This window comes from Chiloscyllium plagiosum, chromosome 11, assembly GCF_004010195.1.
Source record: "Chiloscyllium plagiosum isolate BGI_BamShark_2017 chromosome 11, ASM401019v2, whole genome shotgun sequence".
Classification (NCBI taxonomy): domain Eukaryota; kingdom Metazoa; phylum Chordata; class Chondrichthyes; order Orectolobiformes; family Hemiscylliidae; genus Chiloscyllium; species Chiloscyllium plagiosum.
Genome location: NC_057720.1, coordinates 25,138,978 through 25,153,369, shown reverse-complemented (window position 1 = coordinate 25,153,369; position 14,392 = coordinate 25,138,978). Strand labels below are relative to the sequence as shown.

At 39.7% G+C, this 14,392-nt stretch overlaps 1 protein-coding gene across 9 annotated transcripts in view; it reads right to left on the bottom strand.

The window, feature by feature from the left end:
* szt2 (SZT2 subunit of KICSTOR complex) overlaps positions 1-14,392 on the bottom strand; it is a 257,630-nt gene that overhangs the window by 133,632 nt on the left and 109,606 nt on the right. For all 9 annotated transcript variants that reach the window (XM_043698914.1, XM_043698920.1, XM_043698917.1 and 6 more), the window contains 5 exons: positions 8,664-8,742; positions 6,887-7,072; positions 6,006-6,299; positions 4,818-5,127; positions 3,498-3,572 (listed from right to left, as the gene is read on the bottom strand). In XM_043698914.1, coding sequence (XP_043554849.1) covers positions 3,498-3,572; positions 4,818-5,127; positions 6,006-6,299; positions 6,887-7,072; positions 8,664-8,742 — 944 coding nt within the window. The remainder of the gene's footprint in view (positions 1-3,497; positions 3,573-4,817; positions 5,128-6,005; positions 6,300-6,886; positions 7,073-8,663; positions 8,743-14,392) is intronic.

The window sequence follows — 14,392 nt, the reverse complement described above, 5'->3', positions numbered from 1 at the left end:
CTTCAACACCTTTCTTTTTCTGTTTATTTTGCAGATAGCACACCACTTTATAGTTTCTCAACTGGCCTTAAATTGGCTTTGAAGTCCCAAAAGAGGAATGAGGATGGACAGATCACCAGGTATTAAGTAAGGGACAGGAATCGACCATGATGACCCTTCGAAGTCCTCCTTCCTAACACCTGGGGACTAGAACCAAAACTGAGAGCTATCGTACAGACTAGTAAAGAAATAGCTTGACAAGTTCATACACAGAGAATCAAACCTTATAATGTACCAGATAATAACACCATTTCTGTATATGGTCTATCCCAATGATAGGACAGGCTCAGCAGAGGTGGTGGCCAATGTAACTTTAAGTGACAATGTGAAATAAACAGTGCAAAATATGAATGAATTGGCATGTTTTTATATAGAATAAAGGAAGTTGAGATATTGTAAGAGAATCCAACTGGTCAGGAGTAAGAGCTGGACTTCTTTTGTCTATCTTGGAGATTAGTGACCCAGGGTGGCTTCGTCACCACTGTAATAATTTGTGATCAATATAGCCCAGAACTTGCTTTCCTCATCTCCCATTATGTGTCAAGGTTCTGGGTGTATAACCATCTGGTGAGGACCAACAAGAAAGAAGAAAACTATCAAGTCATGATAGTTTTAATGCCAAAAAACCTGGTTGGAGAGAGTTTCAGTGAAATGTAACCAAACATAATTAGCAAAATGCAGCACATCAGCAGCAAAGGAAAGGATGCAATCTGGCATTACAAAATTTACCATTGGGACGTTGATGGTCTATGATGGGGAATGACAAACTGCTGAATCATTCATTTGTGATCATTTAATCATAAAGAAGCCAAGAACAATTTAAACAAAAGAAGTACAGAAGAAAGTTTGACAACTAGAAATTCTGCGAAAGCTCATTAGATTTGGAATTCTTAGTTGACAGGTTGATAAACCCATCTGTTCAGGGCGCACTGGTGGTCATAAAAAGAAATGCCAACATTTATAGCTGCTAACCTTTTAAGTTGTATGCAGTTTTGATGAGACCACATCTGGAGTCGTACATTTAATTCTGGGCTCCTTAATATAGAAACTACATGATGTAGCACTATTAGAGGGAATCTAAAGAGGCACTTTGACGGTGATTCCTCAACTCAGATGATGGATTATGAGGAATGATCAACTACTCTGGTAGTTTATGTCCTTAATAAGAGAATAAGGTAGACTTGATGGTAGATCCTTAAAACTTTTTAAGGCCATGGAGAAATTAGATCCAAGAAATCTTTGACTGGCACAGTATTCAATGACTGCAGACACAGCATAAAGTTAAGAGTATCAAGGAAAAAAATTGCAATATGTTTTCAGTAGAAATATGATAGAAATTCAGCCACGTATCCAGTTGAATGAATAGCTATCCTGGAGGTTATTGGTTTACTCCTTAGTATAAGTGAATTGCAAGATCACAGTTGACTTTGCAGGAGTTTGGCCTTAATGTTTTAACAAATTGACTTCAAGAGGAACACTAGCATTTATTCAAAGATTCCACATCCGTCAAAGATTTACCTGCACTTCCACACACGTCATTTACTGTATCCATTGCTCCCACTGTGGTCTCCTGTACATTGGGGAGACAGGACGCCTACTTGCAGAACGCTTCAGAGAACATCTCCGGGACAAACACAGAAAATAACCCCACCGTGCCATAGCCAAACAATTTAACACCCCCTCCCACTCCACCAAGGACATGCAGGTCCTGAGCCTCTTCCACCACTAAACCCTTACCACCCGATGCCTGGAGGAAGAATGCCTCATCTTCTGCCTTGGGACCCTCCAACCACACGGGATCAATGTGCATTTCTCCAGTTTCCTCATTTCCCCTCTCCTCACCTTACCCCAGATCCAACCTTCCAACTCGGCACTGCTCTCTTGACCTGTCCTACCTGTCCATCTTCCTTCCCATCTATCCATACTACCCTCCTCGCTGACCTACACCTACATCTACCTAGTGCATTCTCAACTACCTTTGCCCCATCTCTCAGACCCCCCACCCCTGGGCCACCCCCACATTCCTGACGAAGAGTTTATGCTCGAAATGTCGAATCCTCTGCTCCTCGGATGTTGCCTGATCAGCTGTTCTTCAACTTTGTTCAAAAATCCCCCTCATTTATGTAGAGAACATGGTGGGGGCATTTCTAGTGAAATTTTTCTCATGCACTAAGGCAAAACCAACTAGGTGGTACTGGAAATTAAAGCTGGATAACTGAAGAGTACCTTTGGTGCCAGGTCCAGTTTTTATCAATGCTCAAACAGTGAAAGTTCTAGGAAGGTCAAAGAAAATGCTCCAAAGACACACCGAAGTTTACCTTGAAGCATGGTGCCATTGACCTTAATGATTGAGGTGCACGCGACCAATTATTCAAAATGACAACTTATCCATAAAGCTTCATCATATTGAAATCATGCACTCCAGATTCCACTACTTCACAGGACATCCTGCCCATGTGTCCATAGATCTATGGGTCAGGAATCAGCCTGTTTAATCACATGAAGACCCATGGCAGAAAAAAGTGTAACCCTTAATTTGAGAGACAATCAATTAAAACGATTTGCAGTACAGTCTGAGAAAGGAAGTTACTTAAAAAGAACTAGTCATTAAAAAGTTAGGAAAACACAATTATGCATGTACTACCTTTTTAGAAACAAAACACTAAAATGTTTCCATTCATCATAACGGGAAGAACAGAAACTTTGAGGCAGTCTGGCTAATACAGATACATGGATAAAATTATACTTTAGCCTTCAAAATTATTTAACAGTGGCACAGTAGTTAGCACTGCTGCCTCACAGTGCCAGAAACCCGGGTTCAATTCCCGTCTCAGGCGACTGACTGTGAGGAGTTTGCACATTCTCCCCGTGTCTGCGTGGGTTTCCGCCGGATGCTCCGGTTTCCTCCCACAGTCCAAAAATGTGCAGGTTAGGTGAATTGGCCATGCTAAATTGCCCGTGGTGTTAGATGAAGGGGTAAATATAGGGGAGTGGGTATGGGTGGGTTGCGCTTCGGCGGGTCGGTGTGGACTTGTTGGGCTGAAGGGCCTGTTTCCACACTAAGTAATCTAATGTAACGCATGTTCCCTTCTGCGGCAACTTAGGCATGCTTTCTAAAAGAGCTAGCATAGGTATGGTGGGCTGAATGACTTTGTTCTCTCCTGTAAAATTCAGTGATTAGTTACTCATTTAGTGCAAAGATGAACGTGAATGAAGAAATCCACTTCTTGCCATTTTGTAAGTTGCAAACAAAGGTACAAAATACAGTTACTTGTGCATCCTGAGGATCTGTAATGGAAATGTGATCAAATGGAGCTATAGCAGAGCACAGCCGCTCTAATCACATTTATTAGCGCATCATTTTCTGTACCTTTCCACTGTTAGTTCCATTCACATAACTTAATGAAACAAAGTACATATGGTTTTAAAAACCAAAGTTACAGAAAAGATTCTCTCACCTAATAGATCAGAATCCAGACTGCCCTGACTGGAAACCACACTCTGTACTCGGCTTGGTCTCAGCTTGCAAAAGCCTAAAAGAGACAGACATAAGAGAGGAGGTCAAGGATCAAACACAGATGAAAAATACATAATACTGTGAGAAAAATGAAGAATCCAAAGGAGGATACAAGCAGAAGGAAGAGAGTGAACACAAAAAACATCAATAAGATGCCCTGAACTGGTCAGGGACTTTGCAGCTGCTATAAGTGTTGTTCTGCTAGGCTTTATTCTCTGTGTGACCTAAAGGAAGCCCAAACAAACAATGCCAGCCTTGCTATGGTTGGTAGTCTAACTAGCCATCTGTTCATGCTCAAGAACTCTCCCAACTTCAACCAGTAGTAGTCAAATATCTAGCATAATTTCAGAATTTAGCATTATAAATTCACTTACACTGAAAATGATGATTATGGTTATTAAGCTAACACAGATGTTCTGTTTCAGCTTGTGATTGGGCTACTTATGTTACATAATCAAGCTTTCAACATGTAAAAATAGGATCCACAAATCTCTATTTTAATAAGGAGCTTTCTTTTGAACAATTAAGAGCTACCAGCCTGGACTTCTCGACCTAAAAGGACTCAGGTGTCCCAGATTTAAAATTAAATGGATAATAAATGTTATGAGATCATGGACATCCACTTCCTGTCTTGTTGAATGAAGTGCTCAAGACCCTGTGAAAAAAATCAAAAGAACAACAACATATTCAACATACATTTTAGTGGGTTTCTACAAAATCATAGAATTCCTACAGTGCAGATAGGGATCATTTGACCCATCCAGTCTACAGTGACCGTCCCAAACAGCATCCCATCCAGACACACCTTATTCCTGTAACCACCAAGCCTGCACATCCCTGGACACTATGGGACAATTTAGTATGGCCAATTACCTAACCTGCGCATCTTTGGACAGTGGGGGGAAGGTCGGAGCACGTGGCAGAAACCCATGCAGACACAGGGAGAACATGCAAACTCCACACAGACAGTTGCCCAAGGCTGGAATCAAACCCACATCCCTGGCACGGTGTGAGGCCACGGTGCGAATTCCAACTTCCATGAAACTCTTGTGGATAACGAAGCAACCTTACAATTGAATCCAATATTCAAACATTCACTGCACACTTGCCACATACTAAGCTTTTCTGTTCAATCCATTTTGTGTTCGACCCTTGGCGTAAGACAAGGATTTAACCTGCAAGCACCTACTTTGGAACCTAACAGGCTAACATTCTAACTTCCAAGTCAGCATATGAGTTAAATTTGTAAAATATGACACACCTGTACTGCCAGGTATATTGGACTGCACAGATTCGACGAGACTCACAGCAGAAGAGGCCTGTGATGGGGGATTTGCCACTGGTACTCTCTCAGGTCCTGGGCTTGACTGTTGGAGAGGTGTACTAGTAAGAGATCGGTCAGGCTTGATCACTGTAAATACTTGATCCTGTTGATCAGACTGGCTGATAGACAGACAGCTTTTCCCTTCCATGCTCTCTTCAACTAATTCAGTTGACGTAAGATATGCTTCATTAGTCACAGCAGGTATCACTGTTCTCTCAGATGTTGGTTTGTTTTCATTCTTCAAGACCTTTAAAATACAGACCACAGCAAGGCATGAATAACAAGTGATTCAACTTATAGCATTCATATTCCCAGAAATGAATATATGAAAATAACAGACAGGGAAAGATTGGCAAGTCAATCAAACTTGTTACCAAACTTTTATGGTGTTATTGGAAATAACACAATCGCCAGAGCATTCCCAGCTATCAGTAACTCTGTAATATTCAAGGAGAGGTCAATTCAGGGGCAAGAAAATCTACAAAATTCTTCTGACCTTCAAAGTCAATTGAAGTAAGTTCCAGAACACTAGCTACAAGATTGATCATCCAGTGGGATCTTTCTTCTTTAATGACTGGTCACAGCCAGATTGCCAGCAATGAATACATTCTTAATGTATCGACCAGTCACATATTCCAAATGTTGATGATTCTCTCTAGATACAAACTTCAAAAATCTACCCTTAGTTTCTTCTTACATAACAATATATGTCCATTGCTTGCTCCATTTTAACCAATCCAAATACTCGATGACATTGACAACATGTTGTCTTTTCTTTATTTTGGAAACTTTAAAGAAATTTCTATGAGGGCTAAACTCATGGAAGTTCCATCCTAGTCTATAAAAATAACTTTTAAAAAAAAAACAGGAATGTTTGTAAGGCCATACTACCTCCTTAGCTAAACATTATATGCCTATTGCATTATCATATCAGAAAATCATTTCAATTTTAACAAAATAAATTTAATAGCCTGCACTGGATGTACAGCTTATAGCTCTTTTGTTACAGCAGTGGTCAATTTCTGATCAACTGTAAAGAAAATACTTTTAACACTACTTAAACAACTAAACCCTTCATTTTACAAGTGAAAGATGGATACCATCAGCTGATTGAAACTGGTTTACCTGCAATTTTTCTTCACTTTTCTCTCCCTCAGTTAATATTGATGCTGTTGTCACTTCCATTTGTTCAGTCCAATTTTCCTGTTGTTGATGGCATATCAGAGCTACTTCTGCATCTGCACTCTCATCACATGCGACTGCCACACACTCACTTGCCAGGCTATGCTGTGCTAGGTCTGTGGAACATTTCTGCGCTGCTTCAATTCTTTGTGCATGCAAGCGACTCACAGACAGATAGTAGAAGTTGTTTGCCTCCTCATTGAGGAGGTATCCTGGAAGATTCATGCGCTTAAATTCCTTAAGATGAACACATGAAAAAAGGAATTATTAAAATTATAATCATAGGAATGATAATCGATCAGCTCCTGTCGGTCTCTATATCATCTCTGAACTGTTGATAACTGATGCTGCACTTCAATTATGCTGGTACAACAATAAACACATTTGTTTTGATTAGATAAGATAGAGGGATGCTCCCAATCATTAACACTGATACCATGTATGTGAATGTGCTAGGCGAAACCAATAATTGCTTGCTTGACAGAGATGAAAGAAGACTTTTCCCCATGGGTGATATTTCAAGAGTTATTCTGAAGAAAAGTGCAGAAATGTAATAATCAATCTCATATACTCCAAATTAGGATTGTTTAATTCTTGCCTAGCTTGACACCTGTGTAATCTTAAAACATATAATTAGTGTTTTAGTGGTTCCCTTTCTTACCCATTCCCACATCCTCCTGCCCAGCCCCTTCCTCAAGCCAATTTGTATGTGGATCTTAAATTAGAAATAATGATTACACCTTGCCATTTTTTTTGCCATAACAACGCTCTCTGAATTCTATGATCATGAGACTCTGTTAGTCACACCTAAAGTTTCTTCATACCTCTTTAAATTTCTCCAGTGACTCCTCTGGACCAAAAACAAACTTCAAGGGAACCACTTTGCTGTGGCATCGTGGTCTTTCTTTTGAAATGTACACATGATCTGCAACTTTCTGTAGGGTAGCTAAAGTAATATTTGTTGAATGACGCAAGGCTGAAACAATCTCATCCTCCAGAAGCCAATGGATCTATATAACAGGTAGTGTAATAGAACAGCTTAGAAAACAACAGATAACTGCTCAAGTTGCATAACATAACCTTTACATGGCTCTTATTCTGCCAAATTCTTAAAAGTTGAACTAAAAACAAAGCAGAGGCTAATCATTCACAGATTATTTTAAATCGTGTGAAACTTGCACATCCATCACAGCATTGCAGGACCTGATTTGATATTGGAAACTGACCACTAATTACAACATACACAATTTCAAACTACCATCTGCCCAAAGCCAATCCTACTCAAAAGCTGCAGAACATTATATCTTTCTTACTTTCTAGTAGCTTCTATTAGATCATGTTGCATGCATGCTGCAATACAGCATTTGGAAAATTATATATTGAGGCAGAATCAACACGGTTTTACTAAAAGTAGTCTTGTCAATTCTGCTGAGGTTTTTTTTGTTTGGAGCTGTAGAGACCAGGGGAGTATTCACAAATTATATCAATGACTTAGATGAGAGAATGGTGAGATCCAAATTTGCAGATGGCAAATAGCTAGGTGGGAAAATAAGTGATAGAGAGGTCAAAGAGGTTACAAAAGGATGTAGTTTGAACAAGTGAGTGGACAAGGTGGCAAGTGGGTTAAATTGTGGGGCAATGCAAGATAATTCCTTTAGGAGGATGAATAGGAAAGTAAACTTTTTTTTTAAATAGATGATAGGCAGGTAAATACTGAGGGAATTAGGCACATTTGTGAGTTCCATATTTTTGGGCACAAAAGAACTCCAAACAGTGATTCTAATGGCAGTCCAGGGGTTGTGCTTTGTCATCCTGAAAATAACTTCTTTATTCTTACTTTCTCAGAGAGATTTGAGTCCCAGTCTTGTGTTTGGTATCTTATGAAATACTTTCAGAAAATCAAGATATGTTACGTTCACAGGTTCGCTCTTAACACTGCCTCTGTATATAATTGGAATATTTTTCTATGCTAAAGCTGCATTATAAATACATTTTTTATTGGTAATTATGCATAATTGAGACAGCAATAAGTGAGAATGTTACCTGAAAAGATAGGGATAAAACATAACAAACAATGATCTCACTTTGGTCATTAGGGGTTTTCGTTTTTTTAAAATCCTTATTGACTATAAAAATGGTAGGAAACAGAAAATCCTGTGTGTTGATAGGTACCATACAATTAGAAAAACACAGCTGAACTTTTTTTTTCCTCAACAACGATGTTGTTTGGTGTGCAAACAGTTAACTGAACCCACATCACTAAGGCGTGACTTAGCGGTCTGGCCCAGCAATGGCAGGAATCAATTCTGTCTCAGCGCTCATAGTAATCACAGGTGTGTCTGCTGTTCAGCATTTATTTTAAGTTTTACCTTGAAGGTGTCATTTAATCCTTTATCCAAAAAGCTCCGAAATCCAAAAGACAGCTGGTCCCGAGGGTTTCGGATAAAGGATTGTCTACCTGTACTGGGCGAAGTTCCAATTGTTTAGAATCATGGTTTCCATACAGCACTGATACAGAGGTAATTAATGGAATCAATGGCACTTGCTAAAACATTCAGTATGCTGTCAAACAATTTAATAGTTGCTATTTCTTGACAGTACCTCATCCATTGTAGCGAGAACAGCTTGCTTGTGCAACACAGGCAGCTTCGACAGTGGATCACACAAAGCCTCAGTAATCCTGAAATAACACAATACATAGGTCAAGAATGAGGAGACATTATGATACGTTTTTCAAGTTTGGGAACAGTAAAAATGCAAAACGCTATCCACTGCACTTAAGACAGATCAGTTAAAAAAATACATCCTGGAAATACGAAGAAGCAGATTTCCGATTCCTGGATTATTCTTACAGTAAATACTGGAAAATCTGTTAGGAAGAAGCACAAGCCTGTCAGAAAAACTGCCCAATTCTGATGTGTTAATTTAACAGAAGGAAGATTAGCTGATAGGTGCCCCTCTCTACTCAATTTTCCCAGAATCGCAATGCCTAAAAGATCCTATAGCTCCAGATGCAAAAACAGAGATCTCCACACTCAAAAATCCCTTTGTATTAATCATAGTCCTTGAATCAACAGATCTATTTCAAGTTTGTAAAGACTGGTATAGCTGGTAGCTTGGTGGATATTTCTAGTGCATGGAAATGCAACATATAAAAATTCACTTCAGGAGTTAGGTTTGGCTACTAACCTCAATTGTTTCTATAAATTTATCAGTTGCATGGATTAGGATAGGTTCTCTGACCAATTCCAAACAAGGTGGATACAAATAGGAAGTTTTTTTAAAAAACTGTTGCCTTACGTGATCTTAGAGTCATAGAGATGTATAGCATGGAAACAGATCCTTCGGTCCAACTCGTCCATGCCGACCAGATATTCTAACCCAATCTAATCTCACCTGCCAGCACCCGGCCCATATCCCTCCAAACCCTTCCTATTCATATACCCAGCCCATATCCCTCCAAACCCTTCCTATTCATATACCCATCCAAATGCCTTTTAAAATGTTGCAATTGTACCAGCCTCCACCACTTCCTCTGGCAGCTCATTCCATACACGTACCACCCTCTGTGTGAAAAAGTTGTTCCTTGGGTCTCTTTTATATCTTTCCCCTCTCACTCTAAACCTACACCCTCTACTTCTGGACTCCCCGACCCCAGGGAAAAGACTTTGCCTATTTACCCTATCCATGACCCTCGTTATTTTGCAAACCTCTAAAGGTGACCCCTCAGCCTCCGATGCTCCAGGGAAACCAGCCCCAGCCTATTCAGCATCTCCCTATAGCTCAAATCCTCCAACCCTGGTAACATCCCCATAAATCTTTCGAGTTTCATAATATCTTTCTGATAGGAAGGAGACCAGAATTGCATGCAATATTCCAACAGTGGCCTAACCAATGTCTTGTACAGTCGCAACATGACCTCCCAACTCCTGTACTCAATATCCTGACCAATAAAAGAAAGCATACCAAACGCCTTCTTCACTATTCACCTGTGACTCCACTTTCATGGATCTATGAACCCGCACTCCAATGTCTCTTTGTTCAGCAACACTCCCTAGGACCTTACCATTAAGTGTATAAGTCTTGCTAAGATTTGCTTTCCCAAAATGCAGCACCTCGCATTTATCTGAATTAAACTCCAACTGCCACGTCTCACCCCATTGGCCCGTCTGGTCAAGATACTGTTGTAATCTGAGGTAACCTTCTTCGCTGTCCACTACACCTCCACTTTTGGTGTCATCTGTAAACTTACTAACAATACCTCTTATGCTCACGTCCAAATCATTTGTGTAGATGACAAAAAGTAGAGGACCCAGCACCGTTCCTTGTGGAACTCCACTGATCACAGGCCTCCAGTCTGAAAAACAACCCTCCACCACCACCCTCTTTCTTCTACCTTTGAGCCAGTTCTGTATCCAAATGGCTAGTTCTCCCTGTCTTCCGTGAGATCTAACCTTGCTAAGCAGTCTCCCATGGGGAACTTTGTCGAATGCCTTATTGAAGTAAAATGAATGAGTAAAAGAAAGAACTTGTATTTATACCACGCACTTCACAACTGCAGGATCTCCCAAAGCACAATAAGCACCGATTAAGATATTTTGAAGTACCATCAGAGAGATTCGGGGTAAGCTGGCATTACTGTACAAGCACAGTACTATAATATTGTAAGTAATTGGGATCAGTAAAGGATAGAAAAGTCTGGCGCAGAAACAATTTGCTACATTTTTAAGAAGAGTAAGGTGAAAGGAGTGTCAAGACAGAAAAGGAACATCAGCAATAAGACATCAGAACTGAAAGCAATTGTGCCGGTGGGGTACAAGAAATGGTAGGAATAAACTGTAAAATAACTGGAGGTAGAAATACAAATGATAGCCAGGAGTTTATAATATTTAGAAAAGGATAGATTGGATAATAAGGGTGGCAATATCACCCAGTGTTTCAAGGACATCTGCAAGCTGAAATTTGTTCTCGTGGATGGTAGCAAGCTACAAAATTAAGATCTAGTTAGAGTTCTCTAATACAAAAAGTATCCAAGCTAACATGAGGATCTGTTTTGACTCCATTTGTAGAATACCAGTATAATATAAATATGAATTCAATTTTATAAATCAGGAGTTAAAGTCTGGTCTGTTGACATATAGCCATTGTCAACTGTCATAAATAAACATCTACTTCACTAATATCCTTCAGGAAAAGCAATCTGCTATTCGTGCGCGCTCTGGCCTACATGTGATTACAGACCCACAGTAACATAGTTAGCTTTTAATTACCACCTGAAATGGCACTAGCAAGCAACTCCATTCAAGGGAAATTAGGGATGGGTAATAAATGCTGGCCCAGCCAGCGAGTCTCATCATATAGAGGAATGAAAATGAAAATTATGCTGAAAACATTCAATGAACTCCTCGTCTAGGCTATCTTTGTTCTGACTTTACCAGTTAAAATGTAGATTAGAATCTTCCATGATCATCAACATATCCTTCTGACAAACTCTCAGTATTTCTTCCTTATTGCTTCATCCTATCATGTGGTTACATTAGGAAACCTGTAAGCCATTCCCCCAAGTGACTGCTTCACTTTATCATTTCTCATTTCTATTCAAACTGTTGGATACAAATGAAAAAAATGAAAAAGGTTTTTCCCAACATTAGGTCATCCCTGTCTATTGGGTTAATACCATCATTAGAGGCATAAGCCCTTCTTCAGGAATGAGGGCTGAAGAAGGGCTTATGCCCGAAACGTCGATTCTCTTGTTCCCTGGATGCTGCCTGACCTGCTGCGCTTTTCCAGCAACACATTTTCAGCTCTGATCTCCAGCATCTGCAGACCTCACTTTCTCCTTAATACCATCATTAACCAACATATCCACAACTTCAACTTTTCCTGGTTTTCTGTCATTCTTAAATGTCCTGTGGCCTTCAAGATTCAGTTCTCAATCCAAGTCATCCTAAAGCGATGTTTCTACCAGATTATTCTCATTAATTTTCATTTGTGCTCTCAGTATATCTATTGTGCATGAATGCTACATGCTTATGAATACAGACCCTTTACTTTTATCTTTTACTCTTTTTGTAAGTTCTTGTCTCATCTGTAGGTGACCTTTAGGTTTGTACTCTCTATTCTTTCTTGTCACAGAGGTCTAATTAATTCCTGTATTAATGCGTTTAACTCTACTCTTTGATTTATCACATCTTTCCAAATTTGCCCCTCCTGCTTATATTAAAATCCACTCTATGGGTTATGCAGTAGGCAGGAACACCAGTCAGTGTTCACATAGACACTATTTCACTGATACAAATCCCACTTTTCTCAGTATGGGTGCCCTTGACCACAAACCAGAACCCATGTCTCCAACTAGGAGAAAGTGAGGACTGCAGATGCTGGAGATCAGAGCTTAAAAATGTGTTGCTGGAAAAGCGCAGCATGTCAGGCAGCATCAAAGGAACAGGGGAAATCGACATTTCGGGCATAAGCCCTCTTCAGGAATCAATTCCTGAAGAAGGGTTTATGCCCGAAACGTCGATTCTCCTGTTCCTTTGATGCTGCCTGACCTGCTGAGCTTTTCCAACAACACATTTTTAAGCCATGTCTCCAACACCAATCTTTGAACCATAAGAAATGGTGATCATGTAGCAACGACAGACTTACAAAAGGCTTAATAGCCAAGGATGAGAATATCAATAAAATAATCATTTCACAGGTACAACAGCGACAAAGCAGTTGATGAAGGACCATGAACAATAAATAATTTAAATAGTCTTGACATATTTGTAAGGGACATTGACTACATGCCCTCTTTAAACAAAGTCAACAGACATATTACTTCATGGCAACTAAGACTAAAGCTTGTGTTATGCTCAAAGCAAATAAATTGCCAAGGATAAATTATACAAAAGCCAAAATATGGTTCATACTAGAAATCCAGAAGAAAAATCAGAAAATTCTGAAAATACTCAGGAAAGCTTGTCAGTATCTTTTAAAAAATATAGTTGATGTTTCAGATGACTTTTCATCAGAACTGGAATAAGGTAGACATGTGATAGGTTTAAATAAAGTATAAAAGCAGGGAAAGGGGACATTGGTAGGAAAGAAGAACAAAAAAGGAAGGTCTACATTAATATACCACAGTCCTTTCTGTTTGTTCTCCACTACCACTGCTCCTCTGCCCATAAATCTGCTTAAATATATTACATTTCTAATTTATTGTTGTTCTGATAAAAAGTAATTAATACTTGCATTTCTGTGGATTTTCACTGAGTCAAAATGACTCAGGAGACCTTTCAAATGCGAGTGGGTAAGGGTGTGAGGACTGAAGATTAAGGTCTAAAAGCCTTTAATAAATCTGTTCGAAAATTCCAGAGAACATCTTAGAAGCATCCTGTCAGACATTCTCACACCTAAATAATCTAAACAGCCACCAAAAGCAGTGGATCTGACTCCACCGCCTGCACCAGAGCAAAAATATGGTTGGGATTAGGGATGGGAAGCCTTTTTGGCTCATGTATCTCCTTTAATTGCGAGGTTTCCCATTTCCTCCATGAAAATCTGGCCCACTAACTCTGCTTAGCTCTTCACAGATGCTGCCAGACCTGCTGAGTATTTCAAAGATAAATGGTATTTATCCCAGGTGAGAAAGACAAAGATATTTGAGACGCACTGACAAATCATTACATGTTGTGGACTACAGCAGATTTAAACCAGCATACTTTGGTGCCTATATTCAGAAAAGCTGAACAAAACAGCCAATGACAATTGCAGATCCCTTAGGTTTACTTTCACTGCAAGTAACATAAAGCAATAAAGGGTAAATTTGAAATCTGTACAACAATAATCCAGTTGGTAGCTGTCAGTGTAGATTCAGAAGCAGAAAATCCTGCCTGACTAAATTGCTTGGCTTCTTATAGGAAGTTAACAGCCCAAAATAGACTATGGTAAGTATTAACACTTACATTTTGATTTCCAAAAAAAGCTTTTGATAGCGTTGCACACAAAAAGCTACTAAATAAATAAAAGTTTTGAGTTTGGTGTAAAATTAGAGTAAAATTTAAGCGAGGTAAAAACAGTGACTGCAGATGCTGGAAACCAGATTCTGGATTAGTGGTGCTGGAAGAGCACAGCAGTTCAGGCAGCATCCAAGGAGCAGCAAAATCGACGTTTCGGGCAAAAGCCCTTCATCAGGAATAAAGGCAGAGAGCCTGAAGCGTGGAGAGATAAGCTAGAGGAGGGTGGGGTGGGGGAGAGAGTAGCATAGAGTACAATAGGTGAGTGGGGGAGGAGATGAAGGTGATAGGTCAGGGAGGAGAGGGTGGAGTGGATAGGTGGAAAAGGAG